Here is an 18,465-nt window from a genome sequence, read left to right as displayed (position 1 = left end):
AATCATCACCTCAGGAAAAGCAGAAGAAAGAAGAAAAATGATTCAAAGTCGCAAATTCAATCCAAATTCTTCATTATCACACATCTGAATAAAGTTTCCTTAATCATTCTTCAATGTCTCAAGCAAAGTATCGATTCCCCCAAACCAAATCTCTCTTCCTTCAAACTCGATTCTCTCTCACTCCATTTCCATCTCCTTCAACAATGTCCACAACAACTCTAGTCATTCCGCTCTTCCTCTATCTCGTCCTCTCGTCTTTTCTCCTATCCATTTCCATCTCCTTCAACAATGTCCACAACAACTCTAGTCATTCCGCTCTTCCTCTATCTCGTCCTCTCGTCTTTTCTCCTATCCATTTCCATCTCCTTCAACAATGTCCACAACAACTCTAGTCATTCCGCTCTTCCTCTATCTCGTCCTCTCGTCTTTTCTCCTATCCATTTCCATCTCCTTCAACAATGTCCACAACAACTCTAGTCATTCCGCTCTTCCTCTATCTCGTCCTCTCGTCTTTTCTCCTATCCATTTCCATCTCCTTCAACAATGTCCACAACAACTCTAGTCATTCCGCTCTTCCTCTATCTCGTCCTCTCGTCTTTTCTCCTATCCATTTCCACCGCCAACATCCACTCCAACAGTTGCCGATCCTTCTGCGGCAACATCACAATCGACTATCCCTTCGCTCTCCAGTACGGCTGCGGCCATCCTGGCTACCGCGACCTTCTCTACTGCATGAACGACGTTTTAATGTTCCACATCCGATCCGGATCCTACAGAGTCCTAGACATCGATTACGCTTACGAAGCCCTAACTCTCCACGACCCTCACATGTCGACCTGCGACACAATCGTCCTCGGCCGCCGCGGCAACGGCTTCGACATCGAGGAATGGCGTTCGCCGTACCTGAATCCGACGGCCGATAACGCCTTCCTCCTCATCGGTTGCTCCGCCCAATCGCCACTCTTCCAAGGGTTCCCGAACAAGCACCTAGTCTGTAGAAACGTTTCCGGACTGGGCTGTGAGGAGTATTATGACTGTCCGGCTTGGGGTATATTGGGCCACAGACGACCGGGCCGAAATTATGGGCCCGGCCCACCAGAGTGCTGTGCGGTTCCTTTTGGGTCCATTAAGGCCATAAATCTCACTAAGCTTCAGTGTGAAGGCTATAGCAGTGCTTATAATCTGGCCCCGTTGAGGCTTAATGGGCCTGATCAATGGGCCTATGGGATACGTGTGAAATATTCGGTCCAAGCAAACGAAGACTTTTGCCGCGCGTGCCAAGCCACTGGCGGCACGTGTGGATTTGGTACGGATGGTGTTAGACAGCTGTGCATGTGTGGTAGTTCGAATTCTTCCTCCACTTGTGATTTTGGTAAGGCAGGGGCAATTTCGTAATATATATACATTTTTCGTGTTTAATAAATTTTAAAATTTTTAATTTTATATTTAATAAATTCTTTAAAATGTTCTTTTTTAAATTAATTGATCAATTATATTAAATTTAAATTTTATAACTACGGGTAAAACTGTAAATTATAATTCTCCTCGAGGAACATGATTCCTTCGAGTGTTCTTTGTAAAATTAAATGAAATTTTTTTTAATTTTGTACCTAAAGCAAAGTTTTTTTCTTGTTCCTGTTTCGTTTTTGAATCTCCTTAATTCAACGAGTAACCAAAATATTTTAATTATATTAAATTATATTTATGTTGCATAATTCGTGTAATTTGCAGTTATGACCTCATTATCGACAAGGATGACATCATGGACACTAATCAAAGCTATATTAGCAGGTAAATATATGGTTAAATATATATATATATATATATATATCTGATGATAATTTGTATAATGATGATTTATTTGTAAATATGATTGTAGGAAGCTTGATGGTGATGTTTAGTAGCTGCTCCAAGGAAATTGGAATTAGTTCATAAATTTTGAGCAATTTTATAGATGTAATGCATTAGGAGTAGAATTTCATAAGCTTTAGTATTGTTTTTGTTGCGAAAACTTGAGTGAATCTGTACATGTGTACACTAACGTTTTTTTAAACGGAATCTAACCAAAGATGTAAAATGATACAGTTATAAATTCAAAGTTTTAATTAGATAGGTTTATTTAACCTGCGGGACCCACCTCTAGGAATCCCGTTCCTAGGAATCCCAAAACATGGGAACAGGAAGGGAGTGGAGAAAGATTTCTCCTCGTTAGCTACACAGCGCCGGAGACAGAGGTTACATTCTCCATCCCCGATCCCGACCCTATCTCACACATAAAGGGTCCCGACCCTATTACACTTTAAAACCCTTTTTTAAAGTACAATGGACAATCTTTCAACACTGACTAAAACATGAACATTTATACCTGTTTTTGAAATTAAATCTTGAAGACACCAACAAACATTTGCTTCATTGCTACATAGTGAAGCAGTGAAGCAAAGTTCATAGCTGAGCAGAGTCATTGGCGATGGCACCAGCAGCAGCAAGAAGTGGCATCAGCTGACCACTGCTGTGCTTATTTGTAACCGCTGCAATGACACAAATGGAGATAGAAGATGAGCAAAATTTGGGAGAAGCAGCCACAAGGTAGCCAATTATGCTATGAAGTCAGCAGGTGTTACCATCGCAACCACCGATGTGTTTTCCTCCGATAAACACGTTAGGCACCGAGGTTTGACCCGTCCACTCTGCTAAAGCTGATTGAATTGCATCTCCATCACCTTCATATGGATGAATTCATCAATATACTGTTTGAAGAACAGTCACAGGCAGCTCAAAGAACTTGTTTTGAGGTAATTATACAACACAATCATCAATATTCAATCGGTACTGATCGAGATTTTAGCAACACGAGAATTAGGCAAACACACATCTCGTTTCAACAGAGAAACATTCAATTTGACATCTTCATGTTTTGTTCTATGAAATGATTCATCTAAAATCTGACCTCAACATTGATTATTGTAAGATCCTACATCGATGAGAGAGAGGGACTAGTGCTAGCGAGAACACTGGGCTCCAAAAGGGGGTGGATTGTGAAATTCCACATTGATTGGAGAGAGAAACGACATCATAGACAGGAGAACGAGTGTCAGCAAAGACGCTGGGCCCAGAGGAAAGTGGATTGTGAGATCTCACATTGATTGGAGAGGGGAACGACATCGATTGGAGAGGAAACGATTGCCAGCGAGGACGCTGGGCCTCGAAGGGGGGTGGATTGTGAGTACCACATTGATCGGAGAGGGGAACGAGTGCTAGCGAGGATGCTGGCCCCGAAGGGGGGTGGATTATGAGGTTCCACATCAGTTGGAGAGCATAACGAAGAACAAAACATTCTTTATAAGGGTGTAGAAACCTCTCTCTAACAAATGCGTTTTAAAACCTTGAGGGGAAGCCCGAAAGGAAAATCCAAACAGGACAATATCTCTTACAATTATTTTACTCAAACCAATGAACAAACAGGGTGCTGACTTCAAGCAACATGAACTCAAAAACACCATAAAAGGATCAACTATTCATGGAAAATGAAGTTGAAGTGTATTACTAGCAATTAACTCTCCTTTTAAATTTTCAGTCTCATCAGTCAACAATGAGTTCATAAGTCACAATCAGTTATGCAGTCACTACAGAAGAAACAGAAGGAAAATAGCATCATTCTATCTCAATTTTCAGCTAATTCAAGATAAACAAGATCATGTCATGATCAAAGAACGCCCTAGAACAAACATTTATAGATGAAAAAGCATGGAAAATTATAGCAGAATCTCAGACGCAAATTATTCTTACTTTTTTGGTCCAATTCAATGACCTTATGACTAGCTCCAAGCTGTGTGAGCAACTCCTTGACTCTCGAGCAATACCCACAGTAAGTCTTGCTGCCATGCGAAACAGAGATTTATTGAATCATAACAAGAACAAACTTCCAAAACTTCCAAAACTTCCAAAACAACTCTTCAATCTTCACTTATCGATAACAATCGAGCCAATTTTCTTAACAATAAGAGTTAACCATTGAACATTTTGCACGTAATTGATTATCACAGGATCGAACATAGTGATAAAAAGTAAATGGAGGCGAGAATCAATAAGAAATTCATACGAGGAAGATCAAATCAAAACCTAGAAGGAGCGAGGGGAGCGTTGAAAAATTATTGAAAGAACCTGAAAACAACAACGGGATTAGAGGAGATTATCTTCTTGGCCTCGTTAAGCGACTGATTCTGCTCTTCTTTACTGAATTTGTTTGAGCTGAACCACGACCCCATGACCTCGCTGAATCTGATCAAACGCGAGAGGTTGAAGAAATGGGAATGATTTTGGAAGTAGAGATGAACAATAAGAACAAAAGAAACCGTACTAATATATTCTCTTGGAATTTTCTTATATCAATGTCAATGGCTCCGAAGGCATAAGATTCCCAGTTTTATCGAGTAAAAACTTTAAATATAGAGAATAAAAGGACTAAATTAAAAACTATATTGCTACCATCTTAATTGTTTAATTGTTGAACTCCGTTCTAGTTGATAACTTCTATTTATCGATGACGTTGATCTTTAAGAATAAATGTGTGAGATCTCACATCGGTTGGAAATGAGAGCGAAATATATCTTATAAGGGTGTGAAAACTTCTCCCTAGCAGACGTGTATTAAAACCGTGAGACTGATGGCGATACATAACAGGTTTAAGCGGATAATATCTACTATCGATGAGCTTGGGTTGTTACAAATGGTATCAGAGCCAGTTACCGAACTTGCGAGACACTGATTGAAGTAGGGTTAGTCCCTCTCCATAGTAAACACGTTGGGCTTGAGTTGTTACAAGTGGTATCAGAGCCACTCACTAGACAGTGTGAGGTACTGGTTGGAGTACGGTTAGACCCTCTCCATAGGCTTGGGCTATTCCAAATGGTATAAGAGCTAGTCACCCGACAGTGCGAGATACTAATTGGAGTATGGCTAGACCCTCTCCATAGGCTTGGGTTGTTACAAATGATATTAAAGTCAGTCACCGGACAGTGCGAGACACTAGTTGGAATAGGACTGGACCCTCTCCATAGGTTTGGGTTGTTACAAATGATATCAAAGTCAGTCACCGGACAGTGCGAGACACTAGTTGGAATATGACTGGACCCTCTCCATAGGTTTGGGTTATTACAAATGATATCAAAGTCAGTCACCGGACGGTGCGAGACACTAGTTGGAATAGGACTGGACCCTCTCCATAGGTTTGGGTTGTTACAAATGATATCAAAGTCAGTCACCGGACAGTGCGAGACACTAGTTGGAATATGACTGGACCCTCTCCATAGGTTTGGGTTATTACAAATGATATCAAAGTCAGTCACCGGACGGTGCGAGACACTAGTTGGAATAGGACTGGACCCTCTCCATAGGTTTGGGTTGTTACAAATGATATCAAAGTCAGTCACCGGACAGTGCGAGACACTAGTTGGAATATGACTGGACCCTCTCCATAGGTTTGGGTTATTACAAATGATATCAAAGTCAGTCACCGGACAGTGCGAGACACTAGTTGAAATAGGACTGGACCCTCTCCATAGGTTTGGGTTGTTACAAATGATATTAGAGTCAGTCACCTAACAGTACGAGGCACAAGTTGAAGTAGGGCTAGACCCTCTCCATAGGTTAGGGTTGTTACAAATGATATCAAAGTCAGTCACCGAACATTGCGAGGCACTAGTTGGAGTAGGGCTAGACCCTATCCATAAGCTTGGGCTATTACAGATGATATCAGAGCCAGTCACCAGACAGTGCGAGACACTAGTTGGAGTAGGGCTAGACTCTCTCCATAGGCTTGGGCTATTACAAATGGTATCAGAGTCAGTCACCGGACAGTGCGAGACACTAGTTGGAGTAGGGCTAGACCCTCTCCAAAGGCTTGGGCTGTTACAGATGATATCAGAGTCAATCATCGAACAGTGCGAGACACTTGTTGAAGTAGGGCTAGATCCTCACCATTGTAGACATGTTTTAAAATCGTGAAACTGACGGCAATACGTAACGGGCCAAAGCGGATAATGATGAGATATCAGTGAATGAATGATTAAATAACAGTGAGAACAGTCTGAAACTCTTATACACAAAACAAGATGGGATTACACCTTAAAACCCCAAATGATGAACTAACAATGGATGAACTTTCATAAGATCATACCAAAACATTTATGTTATTGTCTCACTTGGATGAAAAAATGGTTTCAAACTCTCTGTACAACCCTCCTCCTCCTCCTCCTCTGGATTTAGACCTGAAATCAGATGAACTTATGGAGGAGCTTCTGCTACTCCTGCTCCTACTCCTCCGCCCCCAAAGGCCACTCCATTGAGTACCACTTCCAGAAGGATCAGTTGATGTCCCACCTTGCTCTTTAGTGAAGCTAGCCTTAGCCAGCTTCCGAAGCTGTTTCAGCCACGGTTTCTCGTTACTCGAGCTCCGACTGCTAGACTTGTTCCTATCAGTTGAATTATCGACGGTTTCGGAGTCTCCGCTAAGCGTCACTGCGAAAACACTCTCCAAGTTCTTAGTGAATCTCTGTGGGAAGAATAGGAGTAGGAATCCAATACAAGCCACTTTGAGTCCTGTGAAGAATGAGTGCCCAACAAAGTCAAGCTGCTTAGCTTGTTTGAACAATGCATACCATTCATTGATGAGTTGTGGACAGTAGCCTATAAGGAACAGCACCAGCATGGTTATTCCAAGTTTCTTTTGATCACTGATCGAGAAGTCTCGGTCTAAGAGAACGGCACAAATAGCGAAAAACCCGACTTCACAAGCGATCGAAACGATCTCGACCAACTGAACTTTTTTCTTGATAAATGGCTTCTTAAGAACAAGGAAAAAGAGCTGAAATGATGAGATGCATAATAAGGTAATAATTGGAGTTCTAGAAGAGATTGTTTCCTTGTAAGCACCAGCCATGACTCCAAGAGTGACTCGTTTGATCGATTCGAGGAGCGTGTAGTATATTCGAAGGATACCGAATAGCTTTTGGATGAATGGTGCTTCTGCGTCTTCTGTTTCGTCGTCGGAGTCGATTATACGATCGCCACGTTTGTTGGGATTCGCCATGGAAATCTGAGAGAGCATATACTTTGGAGGACCTCTCAGATCTTCAAACATTGGCCCAAAAATGGTAAGGTAAATAGAGCTAGGCTGGTTCTTCCATGTCCATTGACTTCTCTTGCCAGGACCAAGAGTTACACGAACAAGTTCTTGATACCAATGAAATTTCTGACCTTCTTGATGAACTTCTTTGTACTGAAGTAGCTTCCCGAACGTGATTCCGACCGACAGAAACAACAGTAAGGCGAGTAAAAGAAGCGATAGAACGCCGAGCAGCAAAACTCCTACTATTAGTCCTGCTAGAGCTCCACCTAGAACAGCCATAATAGAGATCAAAACAAGTTAGAATCCTTTGTTGAGGATTGTTCGAAAGGAGTCCCACATTGACTAATTTAGAGGACGATCATAGATTTATAAGTAACGAACACTATCTCCATTGGTATGAGGCCTTTTGGGGAAGCCCAAAGCAAAGCCATGAGAGCTTATGCTCAAAGTGGATAATATTATACCATTGTGGAGAGTTGTGGGTCTTAACATGGTACCAGAGCCATGTCAATAGAATCCTCAAGTGTCGAACAAAGAAATTACTAGCCTCGAAAGTGTAGTCAAAAGTGACTCATGTGTTGAACAAAGGGTGTACTTTGTTCGAAACTACATAGACCTCAGGGGAGGCTCTATGGTATACTTTGTTCGAGGGGAGGATGGTTGAGAATTGTTAGGAGGGAGTCGTCCCACATTGACTAATTTAGGGAATGATCGTGGGTTTATAAGATCCATTGGTATGAGGCCTTTTGAGAAAATCAAAGCAAAGTCACGAGAGCTTATGCTCAATGTGGACAATATCATATTATCGTGGAGGTTCGTGATTCTTAACATCCTTTAGAAATGCACTTTGTCCGTAAGTATATAAAGCAAATACGGTTGCTAAAGCAAAGAAACGTTCAAAAGTTACCTCTAAATAGCGCGCCCGAGGCCATCGACATGGAAGGTAGAGCAACAAATGTAAGGAATAGCTCAAATCTAGGGAAGGTAAGTGCTCCATAGTTGCCCTGTGTGTTGTATATTTTCTTTCGACATTTCATAATGAATAGGAAAAGTGCATGGAGGAATATCAAACTTCCAGCAAAAGTTCCCAACCAGAACATGCATCTATAAAAATCTTGCCACCTGCTCGTGGAAAACCGACACGGTCATTTGTAAGGAAAAGGAAACTCTATTGAGTTCGTAGACAAGAAACAAAAAAGAAGATATATTTAGAGATAGAGACACCATATGTACCGGCCCAAGCCCACCCCTAGCAGATATTGTCTGCTTCGGCCCGTTACATATCGCCATCAGCCTCACGGTTTTTAAAACGCGTCTACTAGGGAGAGGTTTCCACACCCTTATAAGAAATGTTTCGTTCCCCTCTCTAACCGATGTGGGATCTCATAATCCACCCTCCTTGGGGGCTCAGCGTCCTCACTGGCACACCGCTCGGTGTCATGCTCTGATACCATTTGTAACCGCCTAAGCCCACCGCTAGTAGATATTGTCCGCTTTGGTCCGTTACGTATCGCCATCAGCCTCATGGTTTTTAAAACGCATTTGCTAGGGAGAGGTTTCCACCCTTATATGGAATGCTTCGTTCCCCTCTTTAATCGACGTGGAAACTCACAATCCACCCTCCTCGGGGCCCAGCGTCCTCGTTGGCACACCACTCGGTGTCTGGCTCTTATACAATTTGTAATATCCCAAACCCACCACTAGCAGATATTGTCTTCTTCGGCCCGTTACGTATCGCCATCAGCCTCACAGTTTTTAGAATGTGTCTACTAGGGAGAGGTTTCCACACCTTTATAAGAAATGCTTCGTTCCCCTCTCTAACCAATGTGGGATCTCACAATCCACCCTCCTTGAGGGCCCAACATCCTTGTTGGCACACCGTTCGGTGTCTGGCTCTAATACCAATTATAACAGCCCAAGCCCACCGCTAGCAGATATTGTCCACTTAAGCCCATTACATATCACCGTCAACCTCATGGTTTTTAAAACACATCTACTAAGAAGAGGTTTCTACACCCTTATAAGGAATGCTTCGTTCTCCTCTCTAACCGATGCGGGATCTCATATACCGTCTTTCTTCATTTTAACAAACATTTTTAGCTTGGAATTTGACATTAGACAATGCAAACAATAGAGAACTTTACTCTTTGAGGGCCATCTTTTAATGAAATGTAAAGAACCACTTTTTGATAACAAAAAAGCAAATACTTACTGACTGTAACTTCCTGCTCCAAAAACATCATCAGCTTGGGGTATGATATTTTGGCTCTGTAAATAAAGATCAATGGTAAATAAAATGTTAATATTTCACTGGCATTGGAGCAGTACAAGATAAGTAACTCCTTCGTACCTCGAAAAACGATCTGTATTCCATTGGAGTAAGGGGCAATCCATATAACTGATCAGCCATAGTAAAGTTATTGCCTGGAACCTTGTTTTGAAGGACTTTTGAATCAGAAGTTTTGGCTAGATAAGGATTCGATCCAGTAACCGGGCTATAGCCACTTAAGTCGGGACGCTCGTGTTCATCCTCCCACGGAACTTTAAGATAAGGAATACTCCATTGCAAACCATTAGCAAATTCATAGTACTCAACAGGCAATGTAACTGGCAGCCATATAGATAGCGCGAAAATTTGAACGTGACAAGCAATTCTCTGCACGTAAGAGAGGCTGCTTAGAGCGGTCGATTTTCGATATGATAAGCATGTTCATGTTTGTAACTCAAGAACATGGTATTCAAAGTGGTAAAGTAAGATAACTTACAAAAATATTTCTTGTAGGATTGTATGTCAGGTAGGACGATGATCTAACGAGTACTCCTTCGGATTGAAGGCTAGCTGTTGATAGAGTGAGTAGTCCTGCTGTGAGGGATGTTGCTGCAAACGAAGCGATTACAAAGATCGAAACGACCCGAGATATCGTTGGAAGAGAATCTGCATATTTTGTTTACAACACATCTAATAGGTAACAATTGATATGTATATGAATGTTAGGAAAAGAGATTTATCAGTGAATGCTTACAATGCCACACTTGTAGAATATTTGATGCTACATTATGATTTCCAGCAACATCGACGGTTACGTTTTCGGGGACGCTGACAAATACAACTTCATCCTCGGCTCGTACTTCAACGGAGTAGACACTCCTGCCCGTCTTGCTAAAGCTGGACGTAGAACGAGTATGTAAGGAGAAATGGAAGCAAGGACAATATGGTTTCATGAAGAACTTAATATACACTAACTTGCCTCTGCAAACGACCACCACGAATCGATACACAGGACGAGTTGAAATCGAATACGGGCTTCATGAAGTTCACGGTGACCAAAAATATTTTTTCTTTCGTCCTCATAGGAGTAGTTGTATTGAGCATCACAGTTGGCCTAAGAGAATCTGAAATTCACAGTTTGTATTAGCCCAGTGCTACCAGATATTGTCATTTTTGAGTTTTCCCTTCAAGGGCTTCCCCTCAAGGTTTTAAAACGTGTCTGGGAGAGGTTTTCACACCCTTATAAGGAATGTTTCGTGTCTCTCTCCAACCGATGTGCGATCTCACAATTCACCCTCTTAGGGGCCCTACGTCCTCACTGGCATATCACTTGGTGTCTAGCTCTGATACTATTTTAACAGTCCAAGCCCACCGCTAACAAATATTGTCCTCTTTGAGCTTTCCCTTCAAGGGCTCCCCCGCAAGGTCTTAAAATGCGTCTGCGAGGGAGAGATTGTTGAGGATTGTTGGGAGAGAGACCCACATTGGCTAATTTAGGGAATGATGGGTTTATAAGTAAGGAATACATCTCCATTGGTACGAGGCATTTTGGGGAAGCCCAAAGCAAAGCCTTGAAAGCTTATGCTCAAAGTGGACAATATCATACCATTGTGGAGAGTCGTGATTCCTAACAGAGATTTCCACACTCTTATAAGGAGTGCTTCGTTCCCCTATCCAATTGTGAGGCTAATGGCTATACGTAACGAGCCAAAACGGTTATATCTGCTAGCGGTGGGCTTGAGCTGTTACAAATGGTATCAGAGCTAGACACCAGGCGGTGTGCCAGCGGGGACACTGGACCCTCAAGGGAGTTGGATTGTGAGAACCCACATCGGTTGGAGGGAGGAACGAAGCATTCCTTATAAGAGTGTGGAAACCTCGCGTTTTAAAACCGTGAGACTGACGACTATACGTAACGGGCCAAAGCGGACAATATCTGCTCGTGATTGGTGAAGTAAAAAGTTCTGCTAATAACTTCCTTAGCTAAAAGCATAGTTTACCATAAAGGAAAGTAACTGGAGGAAGTGGTGCAACAGGATTTCCTTGTCTGCTCACTACAGAGCTGGGCTTGAGACTCACAGTGATTATAGCAATTTCAGAAACATTTGAAACCTGGAATAAGGATTGCATATCAGATCAAACATACACAGATGAACATTTACAATGAACAAAACCACTGACCATGAAGCTGAATCTTCGATTTCCGAGGCTCCTTCCGCTCATCGGAAGAAGCGTGCCTTCACTTACTTCAAGAGAATTCAAAACTTCCATAGATGAATTAAGAACTGGTTCTGAAAAGTATAGATACACCTTTAAGTTATCATGTTTGTTTGTTGCTTGTACCAATCTGGTGTCATTGTTGAGCTCGAGTAGCCTTTCGGGAACACGAGTTTTCAGGTTGGCGAGTAGTTTTCTTCTGTCTGTCATTCAAAATTTCGTGTTACAATTGCCAAAAGTATTCAAAAAATGGGACATAATGATGTCAATAAACTTACCAAAGTGCACATAAGATATTGAATTTTCTGTTCTTGTGAATAGATTTCCTGCTCTATCAGTACAGAAGTTCTTATCCATTGCTAATATAACTCTTCCATATTGAGTGGTTGATAGCAAGGACACAGAGAGTGAGTATTTGAGGTTGAGCTGAAGAACTTTGAAAGATGATGGTATAACATGCCCTTCACCATACACAAGTAGCTGCAATAAACAATGTTTTGTATCAGATTTTGGTTCTTTTTTCCTGCTAATATGAATCTTTCCTGCTAGAAACTAGACAATATGCATAGAACATTTTTACTTTTAGATATCTTTGCTTCAATCTTCTGTAGTTTTGTATGATTCATGGAACTGGTTTGAGGACGTATAGAAAAGAATCAAGATGAAGAATGTGAGATCCCATATCGGTTGGGGAGGAGAACGAAGCATTTTTTATAAGGGTGTGGAAACTTCTCCCTAGTAGATGCTTTTTAAAAAGTCTGAAAGGGCTGCTCAAAGAGGACATTATCTGCTAGCGGTGGACTTTGACTGTTACAAATGGTATCAGAGCCAGACATTGGACGATGNGGGGGGGGGGGGGGGGTGGACACTAGGCATTGTGCCAGCAAGAACGCTGGGCCCTGAAGAGAGGTGGATTGGGGGGCCCCACATCGATTAGAGAGGGGAAAGAGTGCCAGTGAGAACACTGGGCTCTGAAGGGGGTTGGATTGTGAGATCCCACATCGATTGGGGAGGAGAACGAAGCATTCTTTATAAGGGTGTGAAAACCTCTCCCTAGTAGACGCGTCTTAAAAAGGTCAAAGAGGACAATATTTGTTATTGGTGGGTTTGGGCTGTTACTAATGGTATCAGAACCAGATATTGAGCGACGTGCCAACGAGAAGGCTAAACCTTGAAGGGAGGTGGACACCAAGCAGTGTGCCAGCGAGGACGTTGGGCCCTGAAGAGGGGGTGGATTGTGGAGTTCCATATTGATTAGAGAGAGGAACGAGTGTCATCGAGGATGCTGGGTCCCGAAGGGAGTGGATTGTGAGATCCCACATCGGCTAGGGAGGAGAACGAAGCATTCTTTATAAGGGTGTGAAAACCTCTCCCTAGTAGACGCGTTTTAAAAAGCCCGAAAGGGAAAGCTCAAAGAGAACAATATCAACTAAGTTTGGACTGTTACAAACAAACTTCTCAACAATATCATTAAGTGTTACGAAAATGTAAGCAGCCACCTACTCACGTTGCAGGCTTCGACAGATGAACATCCGAAACCTCCACCCCTACTACAAGGTTCGGAGAAAGAAATATTTACAGAAACATTTAACGCGTTCGTGAACATCGTTGAGGCCATAATAGAGGCTGTGGGGGGAACTGTATCTGCAAAATAATGGATATTAAAGAAATTAGCAAAGTTCTTAGGGGAAAACTAACAGTTCTTCTTTCAGTTCATGTAATATACAAAATCAAGAGAGATTTTGACCTAAGTTCAATCATCTTACGTGAAGCTATGAAGCTGATGATCCAAATACTGTATTGACTAAGAACAACAATGAAGGTTCTTATAGTTCTTACCAACAGTCCAGTTGTAGCTAGAACAGCTAACTCCCTTGGAAAAATTAGTGCAGACCTTGAATTTGTGCACTCCATCCTCCAATTCAGAGTAGAAAATGTTTCCTTCATTACAGCCTAAAGGGTGGCTGTTATCAAGCTGCAGGAGAGTAGAGATACACTTGAGTTAATTATCAGTTACAAAACTACACTGGGAAGTGAAGATAAACATGAGGAGACACATAAAATCTAGACAAGAATGTTCTGTCTTGATGTTCTGAGTAATGTAGTAGCTAATTCTCACCAAATGGGAGTCAAATTCTAAAAGTGTAACGGCCCAAGCCCGTTTACGTATTTCCGTCAGCTTCACGGTTTTAAAATGCGTCTACTAGAGTGAGGTTTCCATACCCTTATAAGGAATGCTTCATTCCCTTTTCCAACTGAGGTGGGATCTCACAATGCTCTGATACCATTTGTAATAGCCCAAGCCCACCGCTAGCGGATATTGTCCTCTTTGGACTTTCCGTTTCGAGCTTCCCCTCAAGGTTTTTAAAACGCGTCTACTATGGAAAGATATTCACACCCTTATAAGGAATTCTCCAACCAATGTGGGATCTCACAATGCTCTGATACCATTCATAATAGCTCGAGCCCACCACTAGCAGATATTGTCCTCCTTGGGCTTTCCCTTTCGGGCTTCCCCTCAAGGTTTTTAAAACGCGTCTACTAGGGAGAGGTTTCCACACCCTTATAAGGAATGCTTCGTTCCCCTCTCCAACCAATGTGGGATCTCACAATGCTCTAATACCATTTGTAACAGCCAAAGCCCACCCCTAACGGATATTGTCCTCTTTGGGCTTTCCCTTTCAGGTTCCCCTCAAAGTTTTTAAAACGCGTCTATTATGGAGAGGTTTCCACACCCTTATAAGGAATGCTTCGTTCCCCTCTCCAACCGATGTGGGATCTCACAATGTTCTGATACCATTTGTAACAATCCAACCCCACCGCGCTAGCAGATACTGTTCTCTTTGGACTTTCCCTTTCGGGCTTTCTCTCAAGGTTTTTAAAACGCGTCTACTAGGGAGAGGTTTCCACACCCTTATAAGGAATGCTTCGTTCCCCTCTCCAACCAATGTGGGATCTCACAATGCTCTAATACCATTTGTAACAGCCAAAGCCCACCCCTAACGGATATTGTCCTCTTTGGGCTTTCCCTTTCAGGTTCCCCTCAAAGTTTTTAAAACGCGTCTATTATGGAGAGGTTTCCACACCCTTATAAGGAATGCTTCGTTCCCCTCTCCAACCGATGTGGGATCTCACAATGTTCTGATACCATTTGTAACAATCCAACCCCACCGCGCTAGCAGATACTGTTCTCTTTGGACTTTCCCTTTCGGGCTTTCTCTCAAGGTTTTTAAAACGCGTCTACTAGGGAGAGGTTTCCACACCCTTATAAAGAACGCTTTGTTCCCCTCTCCAACCGACATGGAATCTCACAGAAAGTTCCGATCTTATTCTCAAGCAGCTATAGTCTTCAATAATTTCATTCAAGAGCCCATCAAAAGTAAAGAAATCAACAGACAAAGAGGCTTAAACATCCATGATCTTACCAAATCAGCCAACTAAAGTGGAGAATTATATAGCACAAGAAGAAAAGAAAGACACACAGAGAGATAGCAAACAAGCAAACAAGCCAGTTCAATGAACTGATAGAGTTGAAGGTACCGAACAACTGATGTCGCAGTCCTTGCACTTATCACCGTGGCCGTTCACTAAAATTTCAAACACAAATGTGGCTGACTTTATGCGAGAGAAAGCATTAGGAGCCTCCAAGAACTTCACAGTGACCTCAGAGCCATGGCAGCGAGCTCCAAAGCACAAAACAGAAAAAACCCAACAAATACAGAACAAAAGTGGAACTTTGAGCTGACCCATTTCAGAAAAGTACGATGTTTACTGTCTGAGACGTGCTGCCATGAATCAAGGATGACATTTGGAGTTATGACTAAAAAGATTGAGCTTTCAGAGAATTGCATGCAGCCTACAAGATAAGCATTCTCACAGACTAATTGAGAGAAAGACAGAGCTTTTTAATGAAAAATGGACAGAAACCAAGACAGTGAAAGAAGCAGCCTAAATGGTCGTGCAGGAGCTCAAGTAATTCGAAGCTATAAAAGATTATAAAACAGTTCAAACATTAAAAAAAGAGTGTTCTTTTCATTATTAATCAATATACTTGCCAATCTTTTGACCGTGGAAAGAGCCAAAAAAAGAAATCCAACAAAACAAGACTAGTTAATAGTTAAATGATCAAAAGAACAAGTACATATCTAACTATGTAGGCTATCGCTAGACCAAGACATCTGTGAGGTCCCACGTCGGTTGGAGAGGGGAACGAACTATTTCTTATAAGGGTGTGGAAACCTCTCCCTAGTAGACACGTTCGAAAACCGTGAGGCTGATGACGATACGTAATGGGTTTGAGCTATTACAAATGGTATCAGAGCCAGACACCATGCAGTGTGCTAACGAGGACGCTGGCCCTCAAGAGGGGTGGATTGTGAGATCCCACATCGGTTGGAGAGGGAAACAAAACATTCATCATAAGGGTGTAGAAACATCTCCTTGATAGATACATTTTAAAACCTAGATACATTTTAAAACCATGAAGCTGATGACGATACGTAACGGGCAAAAGTGAACAATATCTACCAACAACATTTATTTCAAAGTTCTAGGCTAGTTTCAGTTCTAAACTAATATGGAAGTGTTGTACTACCACTTCTCATAACACATTCGTTTGAATTTTGAAAGGATCGTTGGAGATCTTTCTAGGTTCCCCTTCATTTATTGCCAGACCCCTTTTGAAACAAACGGCAAATTTGCGGTCTCTGACCCATTTAGAACTGCTAGCAGCGACATGACATCGCCATTAATAGCTAAATAGGAAACACAAGCATTTAATAAGCAGAGAGAGAGAGTTTCAAGTTGTGTCGTTTGTTTTGGGCCCATTTTTCAGGCACATGAAAACCCTTGTCGTCTTGATGAACTTACAGTTTGGCTGGCAATTTGCAATGGCCTGCGTTTGAAACCAAAGGACAGCCTGTGTTTTATTATCTTCTACTACTGTCTCGAAGCACGGCCTCTGATTCATTATCTCTTCAGTGTATCAGTTTGGCTGGCCTGTGGATGGATAGATAGGCTTAGAAGATGGAAGCACAGCCTCATGTGTCTATTGTTGACATCAGGCTGATAGAAAGCGACAAAAAAGATAAGAATGTTGACATTAGAGGAGTAGACAAGATGTGGGTATGAGAATTTTGGGAGGTATGTTGAAAAAAATCTAACCTTTTTCTGAAAAGAAAGTAGCTAATTTGCAACAGAATCTGACGGTATAAGCCACTGCGAGTAGATATTGTCTGCTTTGACCCGTTATGTATCGTTGTCAGCTTCATGGTTTTAAAATGCATCTACTAGGGAGAGATTTCCACACCTTTATAAGGAATGTTTCGTTTCGTTCTCCAACTATTATGGGGTGTCACAATCCATTCTCTTTTGGAGAGGNATGTAGGCTATCGCTAGACCAAGACATCTGTGAGGTCCCACGTCGGTTGGAGAGGGGAACGAACTATTTCTTATAAGGGTGTGGAAACCTCTCCCTAGTAGACACGTTCGAAAACCGTGAGGCTGATGACGATACGTAATGGGTTTGAGCTATTACAAATGGTATCAGAGCCAGACACCATGCAGTGTGCTAACGAGGACGCTGGCCCTCAAGAGGGGTGGATTGTGAGATCCCACATCGGTTGGAGAGGGAAACAAAACATTCATCATAAGGGTGTAGAAACATCTCCTTGATAGATACATTTTAAAACCTAGATACATTTTAAAACCATGAAGCTGATGACGATACGTAACGGGCAAAAGTGAACAATATCTACCAACAACATTTATTTCAAAGTTCTAGGCTAGTTTCAGTTCTAAACTAATATGGAAGTGTTGTACTACCACTTCTCATAACACATTCGTTTGAATTTTGAAAGGATCGTTGGAGATCTTTCTAGGTTCCCCTTCATTTATTGCCAGACCCCTTTTGAAACAAACGGCAAATTTGCGGTCTCTGACCCATTTAGAACTGCTAGCAGCGACATGACATCGCCATTAATAGCTAAATAGGAAACACAAGCATTTAATAAGCAGAGAGAGAGAGTTTCAAGTTGTGTCGTTTGTTTTGGGCCCATTTTTCAGGCACATGAAAACCCTTGTCGTCTTGATGAACTTACAGTTTGGCTGGCAATTTGCAATGGCCTGCGTTTGAAACCAAAGGACAGCCTGTGTTTTATTATCTTCTACTACTGTCTCGAAGCACGGCCTCTGATTCATTATCTCTTCAGTGTATCAGTTTGGCTGGCCTGTGGATGGATAGATAGGCTTAGAAGATGGAAGCACAGCCTCATGTGTCTATTGTTGACATCAGGCTGATAGAAAGCGACAAAAAAGATAAGAATGTTGACATTAGAGGAGTAGACAAGATGTGGGTATGAGAATTTTGGGAGGTATGTTGAAAAAAATCTAACCTTTTTCTGAAAAGAAAGTAGCTAATTTGCAACAGAATCTGACGGTATAAGCCACTGCGAGTAGATATTGTCTGCTTTGACCCGTTATGTATCGTTGTCAGCTTCATGGTTTTAAAATGCATCTACTAGGGAGAGATTTCCACACCTTTATAAGGAATGTTTCGTTTCGTTCTCCAACTATTATGGGGTGTCACAATCCATTCTCTTTTGGAGAGGTTTCCACACCTTTATAAGGAATGTTTCGTTTCGTTCTCCAACTATTATGGGATGTCACAATCCATTCTCTTTCGTTTCGTTCTCTCGCTGGTACATTGCTCAGTGTTTGACTTTGATACCATTTGTAACGGCTCAAACTCACTGCTAGCAAACTATGGAGAGGTTTCTACACTTTTGTAAGAAATGTTTTGTTCCCCTCTCCAACCAATGTGGGATGTCACAATTCACCCTCCTTGGGGACCAGC

At 41.9% G+C, this 18,465-nt stretch overlaps 3 protein-coding genes across 4 annotated transcripts; 1 reads left to right on the top strand and 2 right to left on the bottom strand.

Moving 5' to 3' along the window:
• The first annotated feature begins 197 nt into the window (after window positions 1–197).
• LOC111802420 lies at window positions 198–1,978 on the top strand. The gene is made up of 3 exons (XM_023686771.1): window positions 198–1,372; window positions 1,732–1,791; window positions 1,880–1,978. Exons 1-3 carry the CDS (start codon window positions 544–546, stop codon window positions 1,933–1,935), a joined length of 945 nt encoding a protein of 314 aa, XP_023542539.1. The 5' UTR covers window positions 198–543; the 3' UTR covers window positions 1,936–1,978.
• A 92-nt stretch (window positions 1,979–2,070) lies between these two features.
• Window positions 2,071–4,397, bottom strand: LOC111802422 (glutaredoxin). Its single transcript, XM_023686772.1, has 4 exons — window positions 4,162–4,397; window positions 3,787–3,875; window positions 2,622–2,720; window positions 2,071–2,528 (listed from the first exon to the last, which is right to left on the bottom strand). The coding sequence occupies exons 1-4, from the start codon at window positions 4,263–4,265 to the stop codon at window positions 2,443–2,445; spliced, it is 378 nt and encodes a 125-aa protein (XP_023542540.1). The 5' UTR covers window positions 4,266–4,397; the 3' UTR covers window positions 2,071–2,442.
• Window positions 4,398–6,049: 1,652 nt separating this feature from the next.
• Window positions 6,050–15,599, bottom strand: LOC111801476. 2 transcript variants are annotated; one of them, XM_023685486.1, is made up of 13 exons: window positions 15,153–15,599; window positions 13,452–13,587; window positions 13,120–13,256; window positions 11,891–12,092; window positions 11,577–11,815; window positions 11,396–11,507; window positions 10,375–10,519; window positions 10,150–10,292; window positions 9,892–10,061; window positions 9,477–9,782; window positions 9,339–9,394; window positions 8,034–8,248; window positions 6,050–7,392 (listed from the first exon to the last, which is right to left on the bottom strand). In XM_023685486.1, exons 1-13 carry the CDS (start codon window positions 15,360–15,362, stop codon window positions 6,197–6,199), a joined length of 3,267 nt encoding a protein of 1,088 aa, XP_023541254.1. In that variant the 5' UTR covers window positions 15,363–15,599; the 3' UTR covers window positions 6,050–6,196. The 2 variants fall into 2 exon arrangements, with proteins under 2 accessions (XP_023541254.1, XP_023541255.1); XM_023685487.1 differs by lacking the exons at window positions 13,452–13,587; window positions 15,153–15,599 and having other exon boundaries at window positions 13,116–13,254.
• Window positions 15,600–18,465: the final 2,866 nt, after the last annotated feature.

This window comes from Cucurbita pepo, chromosome LG09 (assembly GCF_002806865.2).
Source record: "Cucurbita pepo subsp. pepo cultivar mu-cu-16 chromosome LG09, ASM280686v2, whole genome shotgun sequence".
NCBI lineage: Eukaryota > Viridiplantae > Streptophyta > Magnoliopsida > Cucurbitales > Cucurbitaceae > Cucurbita > Cucurbita pepo.
This window is presented reverse-complemented; position numbering and strand designations above follow the sequence as displayed.